The sequence below is a fragment of the Accipiter gentilis genome, chromosome 14 (assembly GCF_929443795.1).
Source record: "Accipiter gentilis chromosome 14, bAccGen1.1, whole genome shotgun sequence".
NCBI classification, from domain to species: Eukaryota; Metazoa; Chordata; class Aves; order Accipitriformes; family Accipitridae; genus Astur; species Astur gentilis.
The window spans coordinates 33,505,145-33,523,886 of record NC_064893.1 but is presented as its reverse complement, the minus strand read 5'-3'; the positions used below and the strand labels follow the sequence as shown (position 1 = coordinate 33,523,886).

General features: G+C 55.4%; 2 protein-coding genes across 2 annotated transcripts; both read left to right on the top strand.

The window, feature by feature from the left end:
- The first annotated feature begins 217 nt into the window (after positions 1 to 217).
- On the top strand, positions 218 to 10,076 carry LOC126045594 (bactericidal permeability-increasing protein-like). The gene is made up of 15 exons (XM_049816952.1): positions 218 to 497; positions 1,412 to 1,526; positions 2,056 to 2,184; positions 2,942 to 3,097; positions 3,576 to 3,639; positions 5,614 to 5,677; positions 6,145 to 6,236; positions 6,401 to 6,577; positions 6,800 to 6,859; positions 6,986 to 7,153; positions 7,579 to 7,646; positions 7,920 to 7,962; positions 8,338 to 8,401; positions 8,946 to 9,022; positions 9,746 to 10,076. The coding sequence occupies exons 1-15, from the start codon at positions 254 to 256 to the stop codon at positions 9,797 to 9,799; spliced, it is 1,575 nt and encodes a 524-aa protein (XP_049672909.1). The 5' UTR covers positions 218 to 253; the 3' UTR covers positions 9,800 to 10,076.
- A 408-nt stretch (positions 10,077 to 10,484) lies between these two features.
- CDK5RAP1 (CDK5 regulatory subunit associated protein 1) lies at positions 10,485 to 18,528 on the top strand. Its single transcript, XM_049817034.1, has 13 exons — positions 10,485 to 10,753; positions 11,441 to 11,544; positions 12,013 to 12,047; positions 12,786 to 12,886; positions 13,073 to 13,283; positions 14,113 to 14,233; positions 14,529 to 14,759; positions 15,016 to 15,113; positions 15,224 to 15,279; positions 15,376 to 15,506; positions 16,396 to 16,545; positions 16,978 to 17,118; positions 17,266 to 18,528. Exons 1-13 carry the CDS (start codon positions 10,528 to 10,530, stop codon positions 17,344 to 17,346), a joined length of 1,686 nt encoding a protein of 561 aa, XP_049672991.1. The 5' UTR covers positions 10,485 to 10,527; the 3' UTR covers positions 17,347 to 18,528.
- Positions 18,529 to 18,742: the final 214 nt, after the last annotated feature.

Here is an 18,742-nt window from a genome sequence, read left to right as displayed (position 1 = left end):
CGAACCCGTGCCCGCACCAGGTCTGCTTCCCTGAGCACCTGCTGCTGCTGCAGGCAGGGACACTTTGCACCCAGTGGAGAGCTGGAAACTGAGCTGTTGCCTCCTGGTTTTTTGCTCGCCCTTCCCTGCCTGCGTGGAGAGGCACCGGGTGTGCCGCTGGGTGCAGGTGCGCCACGCCGTGCCGTAGGCGCAGGTGCCGCCGGTGCAGAGGAGCGTGGTGGCGGCCAAGGAGGAAGCCCTGCGGCTCCGGAGGATGTGCCGCGTGGGCTGCGGCAGCAGCTCTGCGTGCCTCCCTGGCCGATGGTTCCTGTTTTGGCACGGATATAAAGGCGGCGTGGGCAGGGAGAGCCCAGCAGGAGCGCGGTACCGCGGGGCAGCCAGGATGGGAGCGCAGAGCCTGGCGGCGGCTTGCGGGGCACTGGCTTTGTGCCTGGCCCTCACCGGAGCCACCAACCCTGGCTTCGTGGTGAGGATCACCCAGAGCGGATTGGACTATGGTGGGTTCGGCTTCTTATCTCCCTCCTTGCAGATGTGCTGGTGGCTGAGGCGCGGAGCTGGGCGCCCATTTGGAGAGCACAGCGTCCTGGGGCAGGATGGGGGGGATCTTTGGCCACGGGTGCCAAATGCACCATCGCCCGGGGCTTCCTGCTGATAGCCCACCATCACGGAGCCCCTGTGGGGGGTCTCGGGGGGGCTGTGCCCAGGCAGTGTCACAGGAGGCGCAGAGCTGGCAGGGCAGGAGGGTCCCACTCCCATGGCACGGGTCCGGGCAGCTGAGCTGTGAGCCCTGGAGGAGTGAGCTGCAGAGAAGAGAGGAGGGGGGGAGCTGCAGGGGGGCAGTGACGGAGATGGATGGGCCCCCACGCTGGTTTTATTGAGGCAGGCAGAGCCCCGGCTCCAGCAGAGTGCTGTTATGGATTGAAATACACTGTGTGAGAAACAGCTCATTTACCCGGCAGCTCTGCCAGCCGTGGGGGAGAGGAGGACGTGACTCCCCTTCCCAGATGGATGCAAGGATGCAGCACCCGCTCGGGTCGTGCTGCTCTCTGGGACGTGTGCTCCATCCAGCTTTGCCCACCGGCACTGGGCATGGAGCAGCGCAGTGCCCACGACCTTCTGCACACCTCGCACAGCGCCCAGCCCAGAGAGCGAGGACTGGGACCTCTCCCCCCTTTCCGTGCCTGGCCACCACCTTCCCCTGGGGCTTGCAAGCAGGCAGGAGTCAGGCAGGTTGCCTGTGTGCTCACAGCGCTCAGTGCACCGAGATTAGCTTTAAAGATAGCCTGAGAGGTGGAAAGCAGCCAGGGCATCTCCTGGATGTTTCCTTTAACCCTTTTGCTGTGTGCCCGGTGCATGCTCCCAGCTCCTGCGGGAAGCACGTGGCCGTGATGCTTTTCCTCATCCCCTGCAGCCCATCAGCAGGGGATCGCCATCCTGGAGAAGGAGCTGGCCCAGCTGAAGCTGCCAGATATCTCGGGTGACTTTAGGATCCGGCACGTGGGGAAGGTGCACTATGAGATCTCCAGGTGAGCCCTGCCAGCGCCCTGGAGCAGCTCATTGCCCCCCCAACCCACGTGAGGGGCAGGAGGGCTGGGGGAGGGTGGGGAGCCCCCAGAGCAGCGAGGACTGTCCTGTCCCCTCCACGGCTCCCAGAGATGTTGGCCCTGTCCTCAGTGCAGGCAGAGACGCTCCTGCCCAAAGGGGAAAAAGGGAACCGGGGTGATGGCACTCTGGGTGCGGGTGGGTTTTGCACAATTGAAGCCGAGGCGGTGGAGGTGGCCCAGCCCCTGCGGAGGTCCCAGCTCCCCACTGCCCCATCACCTCTCTGCTCCTGCTGTGCAGGGTTTCGAGCTGCTGTTTGGATGGCTGCAGGGATGCCATTTCCAAAACACACTGCTTCGCGTGTCCCTGCCAGGCATCACTTTGCTGCAGCAGGGTGCTGCTGGGGTGCTGCAAGTGTGGTGGTCCCGCTCCCTCCCTCCCCAGCTGTGTGCCCAGGGGTGAGGCACCCCTGTAATGTGACTTTTCTCTTAATTTTTTTTAATTTATTTTTAGATTGGACCTTCGCAGTTTCAACTTGCCGTACTCGCGGATTTCCCTGGTCCCCAACGTGGGCCTGCAGGTCTCCATCTCCAACGCCTTCGCCGAGGTGGATGGGAACTGGCGGGTGAAGATATACTTCATGTGCGTGCCCAGCTCCCCCCTTGCCTACTCGGGCGCTTCACGCTGCGTCTCCCTCTCCGGGTCTGGACAGGCTTTTTCTCCTCTCCATCTCCCTTGTGTTTTGGATAGCTGTTGCTTTGCTCTCTGCAGATGCGCTGACTTGTCTTTCCCACAGCCGGGCTGCAGCCACTGTATTCCCGATGCACGCCTGGGAGCCCCTCGCCCTGGGGGAGCCCAGCCAGGTCTCCATTGACACCAGGAGCCCTCGGAGCTGGCCAGGCAGCGTTTATCCTGCTTGCAAGTGGTTGGGGAGACAATGTGAAAGCCGTATCCCCTCCTGTGGCACCTGGGGGGTGCGGGACAGTCCCTGGTACTTGCTTATGCTGGGGGGCACCTTCCTGAGCACCCACAGGGACAGACCTGAGCCAGGACTGGGGGTGTGCAGAGGACGCTGCCACCCGTACAGCCACTGAGATGGATAAAACGGGCTGGGAGGCAAGAACAAGGTGGACGATGGAGGAGCTGTGCATGAACTCTCCTGTCTCTCTTCCATGTCCCCTACTTGCTCTTGATCCTCTCTATTTAAAGGTTACCTCTCCTAGTTTATGTTCCAGTGAAGTTTGGTTTCCCTGAGTTTAAAAACTTTCCTGGTCTTCTCTGGGTGTTCACTACAAGGGAGAGCCTGAGCTAGATAGATCCATCACAAACCTGACTTGGGGCCCCTTTGCCAGGACTTGGCATTGAGAAATCTCCCTTTCTCATCCTCCCCTCCCTGCAGCCGGGACCACGGTTCATTTGACCTGAAGGTGGAGAATGTCTATATCAAAATCAACCTGAAGCTGGGCAGCAATGCCGCTGGGAAACCCACCATTGACACGTCTGACTGCAGCACCCGCATCTCCAAAGTCCGGGTACACTTTTGGGGCAAGTTTGGGTACGTAACTTCACTGTGAGGCCTGGAAACGCTGTGTGTTAGCCTGTCTGCCATGGGAACGTGGCTTCCAGGCCCTGGTGCAGGGAGTAAGATGTTGGCATCCGCAGTCCCTTGGAGGCTGCCTGTTCTGCCTGCAGGCTGCCCGCACTGGCACACCACTACTCAGCTGTCTCCGGACTCTTGCATATACTTCTCATCCAGATGTGCAACTGAATGAACTTAAATCTGGCCTGAACTTATCCTGCTGTGGCTGCACATTTAAGGGAGATTTAAGACAGTCACTAGACTTGTGTGCATGTGGCTTACAAGCAGGTCCGCTTGCAAATGTAAATGCTGGGGCAAAGCCAGACTCCAGATTGGTATGGGAATGACGTTCCCCAGTGTCTCGCATCCCTAGTGCCTCCCTTTCCTGGGCAAATACTTCTGCAGCAACCTCTGAACTAGAGAAAGAAGGACTCCTCTCTGTTTTTCTCTGCAGATGGCTTTACAACCTCTTCTATGGCGCTGTTGAGTCCAGATTCCGGAATATTTTGGAGAGCAAGGTACATGAGCGAAGGAGGGCAGAGCTCTGGTCTTTAGCCCTCACTTGTAGCTGATGTCCTAGAAGGATCGAAGCACATGTAGGGATTTAACTAGAGCCAGAGCGCACGGATGTGTTGCCAATTTGGTGAAAACCAGAGGAATGGGCATTGCTAACTACAGTCTCCATAGCATCGTGTGGCTCAGGCTGAATTTGAAACCTGCAGCCTTTGCCAAAGCCCAGCGTAATTGGTTCCTAATTAACAAAGACTTTTCTTTCCATGTGGTCAGCTAATTAGATCCTATGCCTCAGCCAGACTCAGTGTAGCAGAGGAAACCTGATCAGAGCTGTCCTTTGAACGGCTGCACTCCTGTATGCTTTGGGGAGCAATGGGGGAGAAATTCTCATTTCTGGATTTCAGATGCTTGCTGTCTTGTTTTAACGGGGTGCATCAGGGAGGCCCTGGTACCGGCCGCCCGGTACAAAAGCCTACATGCAGGAGACCTGCAACAAGACATGGAAACAAGCTGTTAGCAATAATTACTACAAGGCTAACTGGCACGAGTTACAGCCTCCCTGGATGTGAACCTTGCTCAGGAAGGAGGCAGTTGGAGAACAAGCAAATCCCACTCCCGCAGCAGATCCCATCCTGCCCAGGAGCTATTCCTGATGCCATGTAGTGGCTTTCCCAGGGCCCCTGGGAGCTGTGGCAGCAGATGGGCTGGCAGCAGGGGTGAAGCTGGGGCTCAAAGGCCTTTTCTGCTGTTTTGCCTCCTGGAAGAAGGGCAGCTGTGGGTCTCCGAGAGGACCTCTACGCCTCCTCCGAGCCCTCTGTGCCCCACGCATGCTTCTCAGTGTCTTTCTCCATGTGCGAGATGGTGCAAGGGGCAACGGGCAGGAGAGGGCAGGGGCTGGGAGTGCACTGCACCGGGACCCCGGGGAACATCCCGGTCCCAACCCAGCCCTGGCAGCCGGTGGCTGCCTCGCGCTCTCGCTGCACACGCTGGGGCAGTCCTCGTGCCCCCAGTGCCAGGGGGACCCGGCCGCTGGGAGATCCCGGTCACTGGGACCGGTGCTGCATTTGCCGATCTGCAGCTCCGTCCTCCCAGGTGGTGATGGGGTGTTTCCAGCACAGACAGAGGAGTATCGGCTGGGCACAGGGAAGAGCAGCAACCCTCTGTCGATACGGCCATGCCCAAGGCTCTGTCCCTCCTCTTCCTCCCCAGCGCTGTCCAGGCAGCGGCTGTGTTGCTGTCAGCGTGGTCGCTGGTCCTCCAGAGCTCTGCATCTTGCCATCAGCTGCTGCAGGCTGGATGCCCGGTCAGACAGATGATGGCCCGATCCTGCCTGGCGGTTTCTGTGCCATTAGGGGAAAGCATTGCAAGAGAGCTTGTGCAGATTATCTCAGCTGTCTGCAGGACTGTGCCCTGCAGTAAATTTCCTGGGCTAGTGTTTAGCCTGCAATTAAATCCCCCACTGATGCCGAAGCTTCACCTGTGGATGACAGCAGCAAAAGGATTTGCTCTTCTGTCCTGGCAGCACAGAGCTGTAGAAACTCAGGACAGCTCTGCTTTGTGGGTGCAATTAGTGCTCCTGCCCCTGCAGGGGTGAGTTAACTCTTTCAGTTGCTCTGCTTCGGATAAGTCTTGGCTGCTCAGCACAATTCATTCCACCATGGGCCACAGGAACAGGCTGAGGGCACACATGAGGTTCTTTCCAAGGGCCTCGACGCAGCTGAACTGTGCATGGGGAGCTTGCTGTAAGCAGATATTTGCAGGTATAAACCTTGCTTGTATCTTGGACACTTAATGTGGCGTCTGATGAGTAGAGACAAATATCACTCTGTGCTCTTTTACTTAAGCAGGCTTTTGCAAGGAATAAAACTGGCACCGGGCAGCAAAGCAGAGCACGGCTGACGCTTTGACCCGGGGGGTGTGAATGGGCTGCCCCCGGCAGAGCTGCCCCTGCTCATCTTTGCTGCCTTTCTTGCCCGCAGGTCTGTGAGAACGTGATCACGTCTGTGCGCGGCGAGCTCCAGCCTTACCTCCAGACCCTGCCAGGTACCAGGCGGGGGCTGCACAGGGTTTTAGGAGCAGTTCTTCCTGATGTTTCCCAGCCATGAGGACAGTGTTCTATCTTGTGCCCGCTCCCCATTTCCTTGTATTTCTGCACCCAGGTTGGGAGCTGGGGAGTACTACATCAGCAGAGACTTGTCACTGTGCTCCCGGTCCAGCCACGGAGACGGCTCGTCTGCACGCAGCCTCCAACGAGCCGTGCCCTGGAGCTGGCGGGGGCATGGGCTGCCTTAGCCAGGGGACCCAGACCCTTTGTGTTAGTCTGCATGGCTGAGAAACAGGAAGGAAATGTGATTTTTGGCTTCTAAACAGAAGCAAGCACATATGAACCTGGTACTGAGCTGTTGCACCATGAAGCCCGGGCACAGCACTGGATGTTGGCAGAGGCATTCTGCTCCTGGCTTTCCTGTGTCATCTCTCCCTCGCTCATCTGCCTGCCTTGTGTTTTACAGTCACAGCCAGGATAGATGACAAGGCTGGGATCGATTACTCCTTGGTGGCACCCCCAACTGCTACCGCCCAGTCCCTGGACGTGGACCTGAAGGTGAGAGGCTGCCCTGGGAAAGCTTGATTTGGCTGATGCCTTCGCCACAGGCAGGTGGGGAACCAGGTTTAGGTATCTCCTGCAAATGCTGTTTGCCAACCAGCATTGGCAGGAGACTCCCACCACCCTCTGCTCTCCTGCTTCACCTCTCTCCCTCCTCACAGGGCGAATTCTTCTCCCTGGCCCACCGCTCCACCGTCCCCTTCCCTCCGCTGGCGCTAGCCTTCCCCCCGGATCACGACCGTATGGTTTACTTTGGGGCATCCAGCTACTTCTTCAACACAGCCGGCTTCGCCTACCACGCAGCCGGGGCTCTGGTCTTCGAAATCACAGACTCCACGGTGAGTAGCGCAGGTGGGACAGGGGCCTTGTCCGTGCCTCTGGGCAGCGGCTTCAATTTGCAGAGGAGCTCTGGTGGCAGCCTGCAGTCTCGGAGGACCCCCCCTGCGAGCTGCCCGGGGGGCTGAGAGCTGGGGGCCGTGGGATGAGGCCGGGGGGGCTGATCTCGCTGTGGGCTCGGCCGTGCCGCATCGTCTCGGCATGACTGTTCTCCCCCCGCACAGATCCCAAAGGACATGGGGTTCCGTTTGAACACCTCCACCTTCTCAGCCTTCATTCCCCAGGTGAGTGGTTCCAGCCCTGCCTCCCCAGAGCTCCTGCCGCACACAAGCTTTGCTCTGCGCAAGGTGGTCTCCCCCAGGAACGGGGGTTTGTGCCGCTGTCCCTACCCTCTCCCTGCTCCTCTGCAGCTAGAGAAGATGTATCCAGACATGCCGATGAAGCTCAGGCTGTCCGCCCCGTCTGCTCCGTTTCTGAACATCGGACCAGGGGGGCTCTTACTCAAGCCTGTCGTGGATATCCAGGCTTATGCCATCCTTCCCAGCTCCAGCCTGACGCCTCTCTTCCTCCTCAGCCTGGTGAGTTTGGGCACAGCCTGCGGTGGTGACTGTGGTCCTGGCTGGGCAGCTCCAGGTGTAGTCACAGCTCCAGCTGACGCGGTGTGTCGGTGAGCTCTCCCCTGCTTCCCAGCGGGGCAAAAATGTGAGTTTTCACTGTGCACTGTCCTCCTGCTGCCTTCAGCAATGCTGAGCCATCGCTGCTGAGCTCCTGCCAGGGGAGGTGCCAGATGCTGTCCAAAACCAGCCCAGTCCTGGTACAGCTGGGGTGTCCCCAACAGAAAAATACCTGAGCTGACTAATGCCAGGTTTAACGCTGCGTGCAAACATGCCCCTGGATGGGCAGCGGTCCCGCTGCGTTTTGGCTGGTCGGAGCCGTTCCCCTGCATGTCTGGTTTGGGGTGAGGTGGGGTGAGCACTGCCGGAGATGGGCTCTCTCTCCCCAGACAAGCAATGTGTCTGCTGTCATCGACGTGAAATCTGGCCACATAGTTGGGAACCTGACCATGGGCAGGTATGGAGCGGGAGCAGTGGAGGGCTTCGCTCGCACAGCGGCCTGAGCACAGCCGCTGCTGGGCAGGGGGTGGCTGGGGGGTGCTTCTGGGGGCTGTTCTGTTCTGGGATGGAGGTGAGGTGGGGAGGTCCCAAGGATGTGGACCTGGTGGGGAGGGGATGAGCTAGGGCCAAAGGGAACGGGATCTGTGCAGCCATCGACGGGTGGCACTGGGGTGGGAACTGCTGCCTCCATTGGGACAGCCTTCACAGCACCACTTCTGTCTCTGTGCAGGTTGAGGCTCTCTCTGAAGCATTCGGATGTTGGCACTTTCCAGGTAAGCTATCCTTATCCTTGACCATGACCAGACCCCCCAGTATGGAGGCGAGAGCCTGCTGGGGGCCAAGGAGAGGGCTCAGTCCCCCCTGCCCCCCAACATGGGACCTGGGGGTGCACCCAGGACCCCACATTGACCCATAGACACCTCCTGCCTAAGCCTGCAAGACTGGGCGAGGATGCAGTCAGATGCCATTGCTTCTTTCACCCCTACACTTCCCACCCTGCCAGCATGACCAGACAAAGCCACTGGTCTCTGGCGAAGCATGTGCCCATCCCAGCTCCTCATCTCATTTCCTAATTATCCTCCAGTACCTGGTCACCTCCTCTCCTGGAGGTTAAAGCTCTTTTCCTTCCCTCTCTCTCCGCTCCCCAGGTGCGAATGCTGCAGTCCTTAATGAACACCATTGCTTCCCTTACGCTGCTCCCACATCTTAATGGTGAGAACCTGCTGGGGGGAATGGGGGTGTTGGAGTAGTCACTAGCCATGGCACTCCATCTGAGCAGGCCCAGCTCGCTAATTAAATCCCTGTTGCCAAGCCTGATCAGTGGGTAAAGCCTGCCACGAGTGCAGGAGAAGGCAGTAGAAGTGCCTGGCAGAGGCAGGCTGCAGCGTGCAGGAGCCTCTCGGTGCTGTGACATGCATCCAGCAGTGAACACAATGGAAAAAATGAGCACGACGCACGTCCTAATGCTTTCCAGACCCTCTCACCACTCGCTGCTTCTCATGACTCCCCAGCAATTTGGGCCGGAGCGGGGCTGGGGGCTGCCAGGGGCCCAGGGGGGGTGGGGGGGCGGCACAGTACAACATGCAGCCCCCAGCCCTTCTGTGGAGCTTGGGAGGAATTTCCTCTGCCTACCCTGGGAGCAGCAGGGGTGAAGAAAGGGCCAGGGGCAGGAGGTGGCCGCCTGCTTTGCATAAGCCTGTGCTCCCTCTCGCTCCCACTCCCACCCCAACAGAGCCACGCGTGTTGTCTTTTCCAGAAAGGTTAGCTGAGGGTTTCCCTCTGCCACTGCCGGACAGAATACAGCTCTCCAATATCCTCGTGAGGTTTCACCAGGTGAGTGAGGGGGTGCACCCGGCCCCAGCTGGAGCCTGTCCTGCCGCCCCCGAGCCCCCCGCCTGCCGGCACAGTGCGCAAAGCCGGTTCCCCCACCCGTGCTGGGAGGTGGCAGGCAGCGGGATGCGCTCGGCCGGGATCCCAGCAGCACAGCCACAAACCAGAGCCCCGCTCTTCTCATCTGTGTGGTGGGGGTCTGGGCTCTGCACCCCCAGGGCAGCACCGCATCATTCTCCAGTTCTTAAACCCGGGGCCTGAATTTCCCACGATGCTTTTTATAGCACGCACAGCTCTGCAGCAGCGTTAGCCCCAAGCCCCCACCTTCCCTGGCCGGCGGAGCCTGGCAGGATGCTGCGTGTGAATACGGAGCAGCTGCTGCCGGACACATCTGCCTGCAGTGGGACAGGCAGCGCCTGCCAGACTGGGTGGAAGGAGCACTGCCAGGTCCTGGGGAGCGGAGAAAGCCCCTGTTGTGGGAGACCTTGGGGAAGCCCCAGAGGGGTTGCCACGACGGGGTTGCTGCATAGTTGTGGCAAGGCATGGCTGTGAAATGTCTTCAGAGCCCTTCCACGCCTAAAATTAAGCACAGGGGCTGGCAGAACCACCCGTGCCCATCCATCCTCCCTCCCTGAGACGGGGTGGGTGCCGGGGAGCGTGGCCGCCTGTGAGAGAAAGCAGCTGCCAGGGCCTGTCACAGCCCCACGCTTTCTCTCCTTCTCCCAGAATTTCCTGCTGCTTGGAGCAGACGTCCACTATCAGCCTCGGGAATGGAGATAAGGCGACGAGAGGGACCTCGAGTGCCAAAAAAAAATGCCCCCTTCGCCCCTTCCCTCCCCTGGCCCTGTCACCGGAGCCGAAGACCCCCGGTTCTGCTGCAGCGTCCCTCTCCGCCTGCCTCAGCCTGGGCAGAAGCCCCCCCGGGGGCTGAACCCCACGTCCCCCGGCCCCAGCATCACCCGCTGCTGCCGAGAACTGGGGGTCCCCGGGCCCCCCCTCCCCTCCCGCTTCCCCTCTGCCAGGGGCGGTTGGCAGCAATAAAGGTGGCCGGCGCTGGGATGGTGGCTGTGGGGCTTCTGTCGCTGTCTGAGCCTCTGGAACCTTCCCTGGGCCCTTCGCACCGGGCCCGGGGACTGCTCGGGGGCAGCCGCGGGGTGCCATGAGCCCCCCGCCTCCGCCAGCGGGAGGGCAGGCGCCCGGGAACGCTCGTTTCGGCTCTTTTTATGGCTGCGGTCGGTGGCGAAACACAACGAACACCGGGTTTTTCATCGCGGTTTACAGTTCCCCGCGGCGGGGCCGTCCCCGGCCACCCGCGAAGTCAGAAGGACGGGCCCGGCGGAACGGCGGCGGCGCGGAACGCAGCGCTGAGGGGCGGGGGAGGCGGCGGGGACCGCTAATGGCGGCGCACGGCGGGGCCGCCCTCTCGCCGTTCGCGCCCTTTCCCGCCCCGTCCGTCCCGTAAAGCGTTCCGCCGGGCCGTCGCCGTGGTAACGGGGCCTGGCGCGGCCATGCTGCCCTGGAGGCGAGCCCTGCGGGCGGCGGGGCTCCTTCGCTCGGCCGCCGCCGCCGATCCCCGCCCCGGGACCTCCCGCCGAACGCGCTGCGGGCCGGGCGAGCGGCCGGTGGGGCGCGGGGTCGCGCTGCCCGCGGGGCCGGACCTGCGGCAGTTCCTGAGGGGAGCCGCCGCGGGGGAGCCCCGGCCCGAGCCGGGCCCTGTCCCCGGCACCGGGAAAGGTTTGTGGGTTTGTGTCGTCCCCCAAGGCGTCCACGCTCCGCGGGTGCCGCTGAGCCCTGCGCGGCGGTCCGGGCTGGCGGGGTCAGCCGTGCCCCGCGGCCTTGCCGCCAGGCCAAGGGTGGCCGTAATGGCCGGTGCGGGCAGTGGTGCCCTGCAGCCGGAGCGGAGAGTCAATATGGCCTGCGCAGGGGGTTGTTCGGGTGCTTTGGGGAGCCCTGAAGGGGGTTTTGGCCTTAGAAGAAACCCAGCTCGTTGGCCACACGCTCACTGGTGCGTCTCCCCGTGCCCTGAGGACGGGTTGGGGAGCGGGTTGCTCTGGCACCTCTCTGCAGTCCATGTGCTGGGCTGTTGCCCGCGGCCGTGGCAGAGTTATCAGGCTGGGATGCCCTGGGGAGAGGGGTTTTGGTTCACTAAATGGTATATCTCAGTAATAACACAGCTTCTGCTTCTCTGCAAGCCACAGCCCAGACCTGTCATGTTAGAGTGACGTGCTCTGAGGTACTCAGCATTCCCAGAGTCCGCCTTTATTTTTGGTTTATCTTTTCCGCAAGCAAAGGTAGCTTTCGTGCTGCTTGCCTGACTCTCCAGTGGTGGGACTGGAGGTTCCTTCCTACAGAAAAGGTCATAGAAGCAGCTGGTAGATGAGAGCTGAGGCAGGTTTCTGCATCACACCACCTTTGTTGCAGTGTACCTGGAGACGTATGGCTGCCAGATGAACGTCAATGACACAGAGATTGCCTGGGCCATCCTGCAGAAGAATGGCTATGCGAGGACAAAGGAGTTGGATGAGGTAAGGCACCTTGGCAGCTCTCCTGTAGCGCAGGCCTGCAAGGGCGTCACACCACTGTTGTGCCTAGAGTCTCAGCTTTTGTCTGGAGTGCAATCCTGCAGGATGTTGTGATTTTTTGCAGTCTAAGTTCTGTGGTGTAAAGGAGACTACTTAACATGTGTGCTAGAAAGCTGTGGGTTGTCTTTTTTCTTTAAACGGCTGGGTTCTCCCTCAGCTGGAGAGGGATTGGACACAGCAGGACTCAGCTTTGACTGAGTTCACCACTACCATTTAGTGGAAGACTCTGCTTGTCTTCTGTTAGTTTCTTGCACCTTTGTTTATTGAAACCCACCACATACTTGGGCAGATCGTTTTCACTGAGTTAAGTGAGTTTTACAGTCTGCCTCTTCAGGTTACCCGTGCAGGGCATGAGTACTTACTGTTTGGCTTTTACAAATTCTTCTTCCTTTTTTGTTGTTTTCAATTTAGGCAGATGTGATTCTCCTTGTCACCTGTTCTGTGAGGTAAGGAAACTTGTGTCACTGCTGGTTTTGGACAGTTTTTAAGGAATTACCATTTGAAAACCAAGGCAATAAATGTGTTGTGTGAGGAAAAGAGCATATAGATGTGAAGCTGCCTGTTTTGTTGAGGGTAGAGCTAGCTGATGCTATGATGTATAACATTAATTGTGCTATGAATCGCTTTTCTATATAGTGAGAAGAAGTTCTTTGGTAGCGTAAGCTCTGTGTGTATGCCATGGGCAGTTAGAGACCTGTACAGATTTGTGCTTTAATGTGTTGTTTTTTTTTTTTTTTTTTTAAATGTTCTTCTGTCTTGAAGTGACTGTCTCTCTAGTACAGGGTCTGTACTTCAAAAATTTGGGAAAAACGTTTAGGGGCAATTTAGGATATAAATATATAGGGAACTTTGCTTGTTTTTTCTGAATGCAGAAGATATAGAATGCTCATTGTTACTTGCAAGGCAGCTCATATTGCAGGCTAAGCTCTTGCAGAGCTTAGTCCCTGAGTTGTTTCTACAGTGCAGATGCTCCCAAGCGAGCAAAATGATAGTAGATAAGATGGAGTCAAGACATAATCCACACACCCTGAACGACACTTACATGTGTTTTCAGCCAGATCCATCAGGTTGATGATTCCTTGTCTTTAGTTGAATTTTCCTCTCAGAGCACTTGGGCTGCTTCAGGTTGGAGGACCGTTAAAAGCGCAACAATCAGAATAACCACTGTTTTCTTGGCTTCCCAGGGAGAAGGCAGAGCAGGCTATCTGGAATCGCCTGCGGCACCTCAAGGCGCTAAAAGCCCGGCGGCAGCAGGCTCGCTTACCTCTCCGCATTGGGATTCTAGGTAACTGGCAGGATGTGCAGCCATGGTAGCACACACTGTTGTGCCACATCCCATCGTGCTGCGTTTCTTCTTCCCCTCTGGCAGCACTGAGCCTTTCCTGCAGGGTGAAAGCAGCTAGTGAAGGGGTGCAGAGGTGTAACAGAGGGTGGGCACTTCCTCACAAGGACCCTTCTCCTTTGGCGGCAGGATGCATGGCTGAGAGACTTAAGGAGGAGATTCTGCACAGGGAGAAGCTAGTCGATATTGTGGCAGGCCCTGATGCATATCGTGACCTTCCCCGGCTGCTGGCCGTGGCAGAGTCTGGCCAGCAAGCTGCTAATGTCCTGCTATCGCTAGATGAGACTTATGCAGATATTCTGCCTGTCCAGACTAGTGCAGGTGGCACAACAGCGTTTGTGTAAGTATCTTTTTTTCTTGTGCATGTTTCTGTGGTCCTGGTTTGGAAATACTGCTGTGCGAAACAGACATGTCAGTGACAGCAGCTACCCAAGAGATCCAATGCCTGGTTGCACTCACTCCCAGCAGCCCAGAGGCATGAGTCTGCCAGACTGTGTGTTTGCTGCTTCTTCACTGTCTGACTGAGCCCTGGAGGGACTGCCCCATGCTCTGGCTGTCTGCGGGCTTCTCTTATTCTCTTTTGAGAACGTTGATTGTCTAAGCCTGATGCTGCACCGAGTGATTTCTGTCCCACTGACATCTGTGCCTTTCTAAAGTCTGTGCCTCTCATCCCCTGCCTTCTGCTATGTCCTGCCCCAGGTTCTCCTATTTAATTCTGCTAATCCTCCATGCATTGTAACTTCTGTTGGTTTTGTTTCCATTTGTTTATTTTTGATAATAAGATTCCCAAACATGAAATCAGACTCTGCTCAGTGTGGCCATAAAGTACAGAAGGACAGTATCAGTCTCTGTAGGAATAGGATGCAGAAAGATCTTTCATCACTGCCAGATTGCAGTGCAAGTCTGTGCCTCATTAGTTGCTTTCCAAGTTTCTTGGAAATGTGTATGAAAAATTAGGAGCTATTTGCTAGGGGCAAGCAGAAGCCAGCTCTGGCTGGAATGGTGCATAAAGGGAAGCTGCTGTGTTCAGAGCTGGTGCTGTGTGTGCTGCAGGCCAAGAGAATTGACTGTAGGCAGCAGTGCTGGGCCAGGTCAAAGCAGGGCAGGATGCAATAAGGATGATTCTTCCAGAGTGATCGTAGTATGACCTGTACTTTACCTCTCGGCAGATCTATCATGCGGGGCTGTGACAACATGTGTAGCTATTGCATTGTGCCCTTCACCCGTGGCCGTGAAAGGAGCCGCCCCATCGCGTCCATCCTGCAGGAAGTGCAGATGCTCTCGGATCAGGTGAAGCATAGCCTCCTTCCCACTTGTCCCCACCCGTGGGAGGAAGGATGGTTCTCAGTGAAAGTGTTTTCAGTGATACCTTTGACCAATGACATCGCCTTTATCTGTGGAGATGAGGTTACCATAGATTTCCACCAGTGGCTTTTTGATTCCCCTTGTAATGCTCTGAGACAGACAGGAAGGGAGAGCCTCCCTTGGAGACTCCTCCTTGAAGTAAGAGTAAAACCATGGCTGCCCTTGCAGCCTAGCCATCCTGACAGGGTTATATTTTTTTCCCCTCTGTTTATCTTCATAGGGGGTGAAAGAAGTGACCCTTTTGGGTCAGAACGTCAACAGCTTTCGAGACATGTCTGAGGTACAGTTTCAATCAGCGGCTGCCCCAGTCCTCAGTCGTGGCTTTAGCACAGTCTACAAAGCTAAACCAGGAGGCTTGCGCTTTGCACATCTTCTAGACCAGGTTTCTAGAATTGATCCAGAAATGAGGATCCGTTTCACCTCGCCACACCCCAAGGATTTTCCTGATGAGGCAAGTGTAAAGTAAACACCTGGACCTCTGCTTGCAGGCAGGCAGGCAGCTCTGAACTGCTAGATGTGGGCTGTGCTTCCTTCCCAAAGGGAATATGGAATCGCAGAAGGGGAACAGAAGCTCCTGAGAGGGGAAATGGTTATGCTAAAGCCAGCAGATTTGCAATTTGCTGGCGTTTACCTGGGGAATACTCTTCCCCTTGGCATCCTGGTAGAGTTGAGCTGTCTATGACGTTGTCTCCTAATGCCCATCACAGGTCCTGCAGCTTATCCAGGAGCGACACAACATCTGCAAACAGCTTCACCTCCCAGCCCAGAGTGGAAGCACACGAGTCCTGGAGGCCATGCGACGAGGGTGAGTGATCACCATGTGGAGTCCTGTGCCTTGCCCTCTGATTTAGGGTGCTGATTTCTCCTCACCAATGTGGTTTTCTGATTAGCAAATCCACGTATTGTTCATCGCAGATACACAAGAGAAGCATATTTAGAGCTTGTACACCATGTGCGTGAGTCCATTCCAGGTAGGGCCTCCCTTTAGCTTGGTCTGAGCTCAGCATTCTTGAGTGAAGTGTTCCTCTCTTCCTTGAGGGAAGTGTAAAGCAGTGTCTCCGTTACAGGAGTGAGGTTAAGCAGTGATTTCATTGCTGGCTTCTGTGGAGAGACAGAAGACGACCACCAGCAGACCCTGTCCTTGCTGCGGGAAGTTCGCTACAATGTAGGCTTCCTGTTTGCCTACAGCATGAGACAGGTGAGTGCAGGACCTGATGGAGAAGACTGTTACCTCTGGACATCTCACCTAACTCCTGAGTGCTGTTCCTCACAGTAAGACACTAAAAAAAAATATCTATTGAAAATGACACCTAAAGACTCGTTATATTGGTAGATTATTTTTTTTTTTTGCTGGCATGCAGCCCTTCAAGGGTATGTGTTGCTGCAAGTGCTGCCTTTATGCCTGAAAGGCTTCCAGCTCCCTTTTGTGAGTGTAAGGCTTGATTACCGATTGGGTGACCTGGTTCTGCAGATGTTCCAGAGTGATTGCAATGAAGCAGCCATGTCTGCAGAGACCTGGCTGCAGGTCCATTTTTCTTTGTTGATGAGAAATTGTGCTGATGTAGAGAGTCTCTGTCAATTGAGTCTGGTAAGAACTGATGAATTTTCAGAATGTATTTCCATGAGAAGAGTGGACAGTTGACAAGTCTCCTTTAGAATGCTCCCCATAGTGTAAGATGGTGGTGGGGAAGAGGACAGAAGGTTGGGAAACATAAGGAAGCAAAGGGGTATGGATCACATTTTAGCACATGGGACTAGAAGTAGTAGAATCCATTGCCTGTCTTTGTGGACAGACAGACAACAGATGCATCTCATGTGGGAGATGCAGCACTTCTGCTTCACACAGCCACCGATACTCAGCGCCCTACATCAAACCTACTACCAAAAAGGTGGTGCAGGAAGAATGAGGAAATCAAAGATGTTGCTGGTGCTTAGCACCTGAAAATGTTCCTTGAGGTTGTAAATACAAACTGTAATGTGTGGAAAGCTGTTGCTTGAAAAGCAGCCAAGCTGGCTGGGGTCAGACAAGGTTCTGATCTCAGACTGTCTGGTTATTCAGGGGCCACACTTACTTTGTCTGTTTACAGAAAACCCGGGCATATCACCGGCTGCAAGACGATGTGCCTGCAGACATAAAAAAGAGGCGGCTGGAGGAGCTCATTACTGTCTTTCGAGAGGAGGCTGCAAGAGCAAACGAGGCGATGGTGGGCCAGTCTCAGCTGGTGCTGGTGGAGGGGGTGAGCGTGCCTGGAACAGAGTTGTACTTCTCTCCTCTTGCCGGGCTGAGAGGGTCTTAGGCTGTACACAGCAATCGTCACGTCTGCCTTCCCTTCTCACTTTCCTCACACAATCCTAGGACTCCAAGACCCTGTCTTCACACTTAAGCAGGCAGACTGATTTTTCCAGAGCACTGAGCTGAGCACAGAGGGATGGGGTACGCCAGACACGTCTCTGGGCAAGCTGAATTAGTGCAGGCTTTGAAACATTGCCTTTGGTGTGTGGGTGTCAACACAGCAGCTCTGGCCCTAGGACTTTGTTACATGGCATGCTTAACAGCGTGGAATGTGGATTTAATACTGGCAATAGTGCTCAATTAATTCCTGAGGCAATAAAGCCCAGCAGTGAATCAGCTATTGCCATGCAGGTAATGTTCCCTGTCCTCCTTTCAGCCCAGCAAGCGCTCTGCCTCGGAGTTGTGTGGGAGGAATGACGGCAACATCAAGGTGATCTTCCCTGATGCCGAGATAGAGGATGCTGCGGGCTGCAAGGCTCTGGTCAGAGCCCAGCCAGGGGACTATGTGTTGGTGAAGGTGACCTGTCTGCAATGCTTGTTTCCTTGGGCTCTTTTCCTTGCACAGTGCTGTTCTCTAGAGCAGCTGCTGCCAGGAGAGCCTAAAATTAGAATGGATCCTCCTCAGCCTTTCTGTTCCTGAGGACTGTTGTGCTGTTTCTTTCAGGTAACCTCTGCCAGCTCTCAGACCTTGAAGGGAGTTCCACTCTGTCGTACCAGCCTCTCCCGCTCTGCAGCTTGTCATTGAGGTATCCCTGCTGCCGGTTGACAGAAGCAGCACATTTTCCCCAGGAAGAAACAAGGAAGTTTGGTCAGGTGGAGATAGGGTAGAAACAGGGACATATATGTGTATTAGAATATGTATATGAAATATTAATAAAATATATATATTTCTGTTTTGGCAACAACCTACCCCTCATAGATCTGTGCAAGTTTGTAGGCAAAAGGGATGGAAGCTGTGTATGGATTTGCCAAACCCAGGTACTGTGTAATCTTTTATTTTCACTTGCCCTCAGGCTTGGCCCACCCTTGCAGTGCTGCAGGTCTGTCCTCTGACTTTGATCATGCCCTCTCATGCAGCCCAGCCTGGGAAATTTATGTCTGCAGAGCAGGTTTTTCCTACTAGCTCAGTTGAATTTAGGAGTTGCAAAAACTGGTAGTGCCTGGAAAATAAAGCTCCAGTAACTGCTGGAGAATGGTAGGAGTACTGCCAAAGGGGAGGAAGAACTCAGAGAACAGGAGAGGATTGTGATCAATTCTTTCCAAATATTGGTAACTTCCCTATTTGTGAAATGCTTGGAAAGGGCAAGTAAGAACCTGCACCGTGCCTGTGTGATGGAATATGGCACTGAACTGTGGAATACAGAATGGTGTTTAACATGTACAAGTGATGCTTAATCTGTTGTATCTGAGGCCGAGGGAATGCAGCCTTGCCCTTGTACTGGGGATGTCTGGATCTAGGTTAGAGAGGTTTTCCCCGTCCCCAGGCCAAAGGGGCTGCATGGTAAGGACTGGCTGCCAGCCGAGGGTTATCTCTAGCCTGTTAAAACTTCAGGTGCATCTTTGTAATCCAAACATCTGTGGATGTCCTTCCCTTTGCTCACTAGAAGAGAGATGTGGTTATACTGATTTAAATGGCCAGTAAGTTCCTTAAGTGCATCTTACAAGAGTTCCTTGTTTTTATCAGCCTACAGCTAACTGTGGCTGCACTGTGTCATATTCCAGCCTGGTCTGCTAAATTCAAACAAGTACCTGTAACTGGTAAGTAAACTCTTATGAGATGTGAGAGTCAGCCCTTTTAATATAGGTAATCATATTAGTAAAAGAATTCATTGTGAAAGGCTCTATCCAGTGACAAATTTTGAAGGAAAAGCTGATCAGCTCTTACAGAGAAGTCACAACATGAATTTGCAGAATTTTTAAATAAACATAAAAGGGTTTTGCTAGAAAGTCTTCTCTCAGCTCTTTCTGGAATATAATTGTATCTCTTTGAAAACAGCATGGTTCACTGAATATTCATTAGACCTTAGTTTAAGAAACAAACACATTATTATTATCTCAGAGCTGATTCTCTTCTCATAGAAGTGAATCTGCATGATCCTACTCATCAGTATGGGTTCTGAGGTGCTAACAAATACACAGTG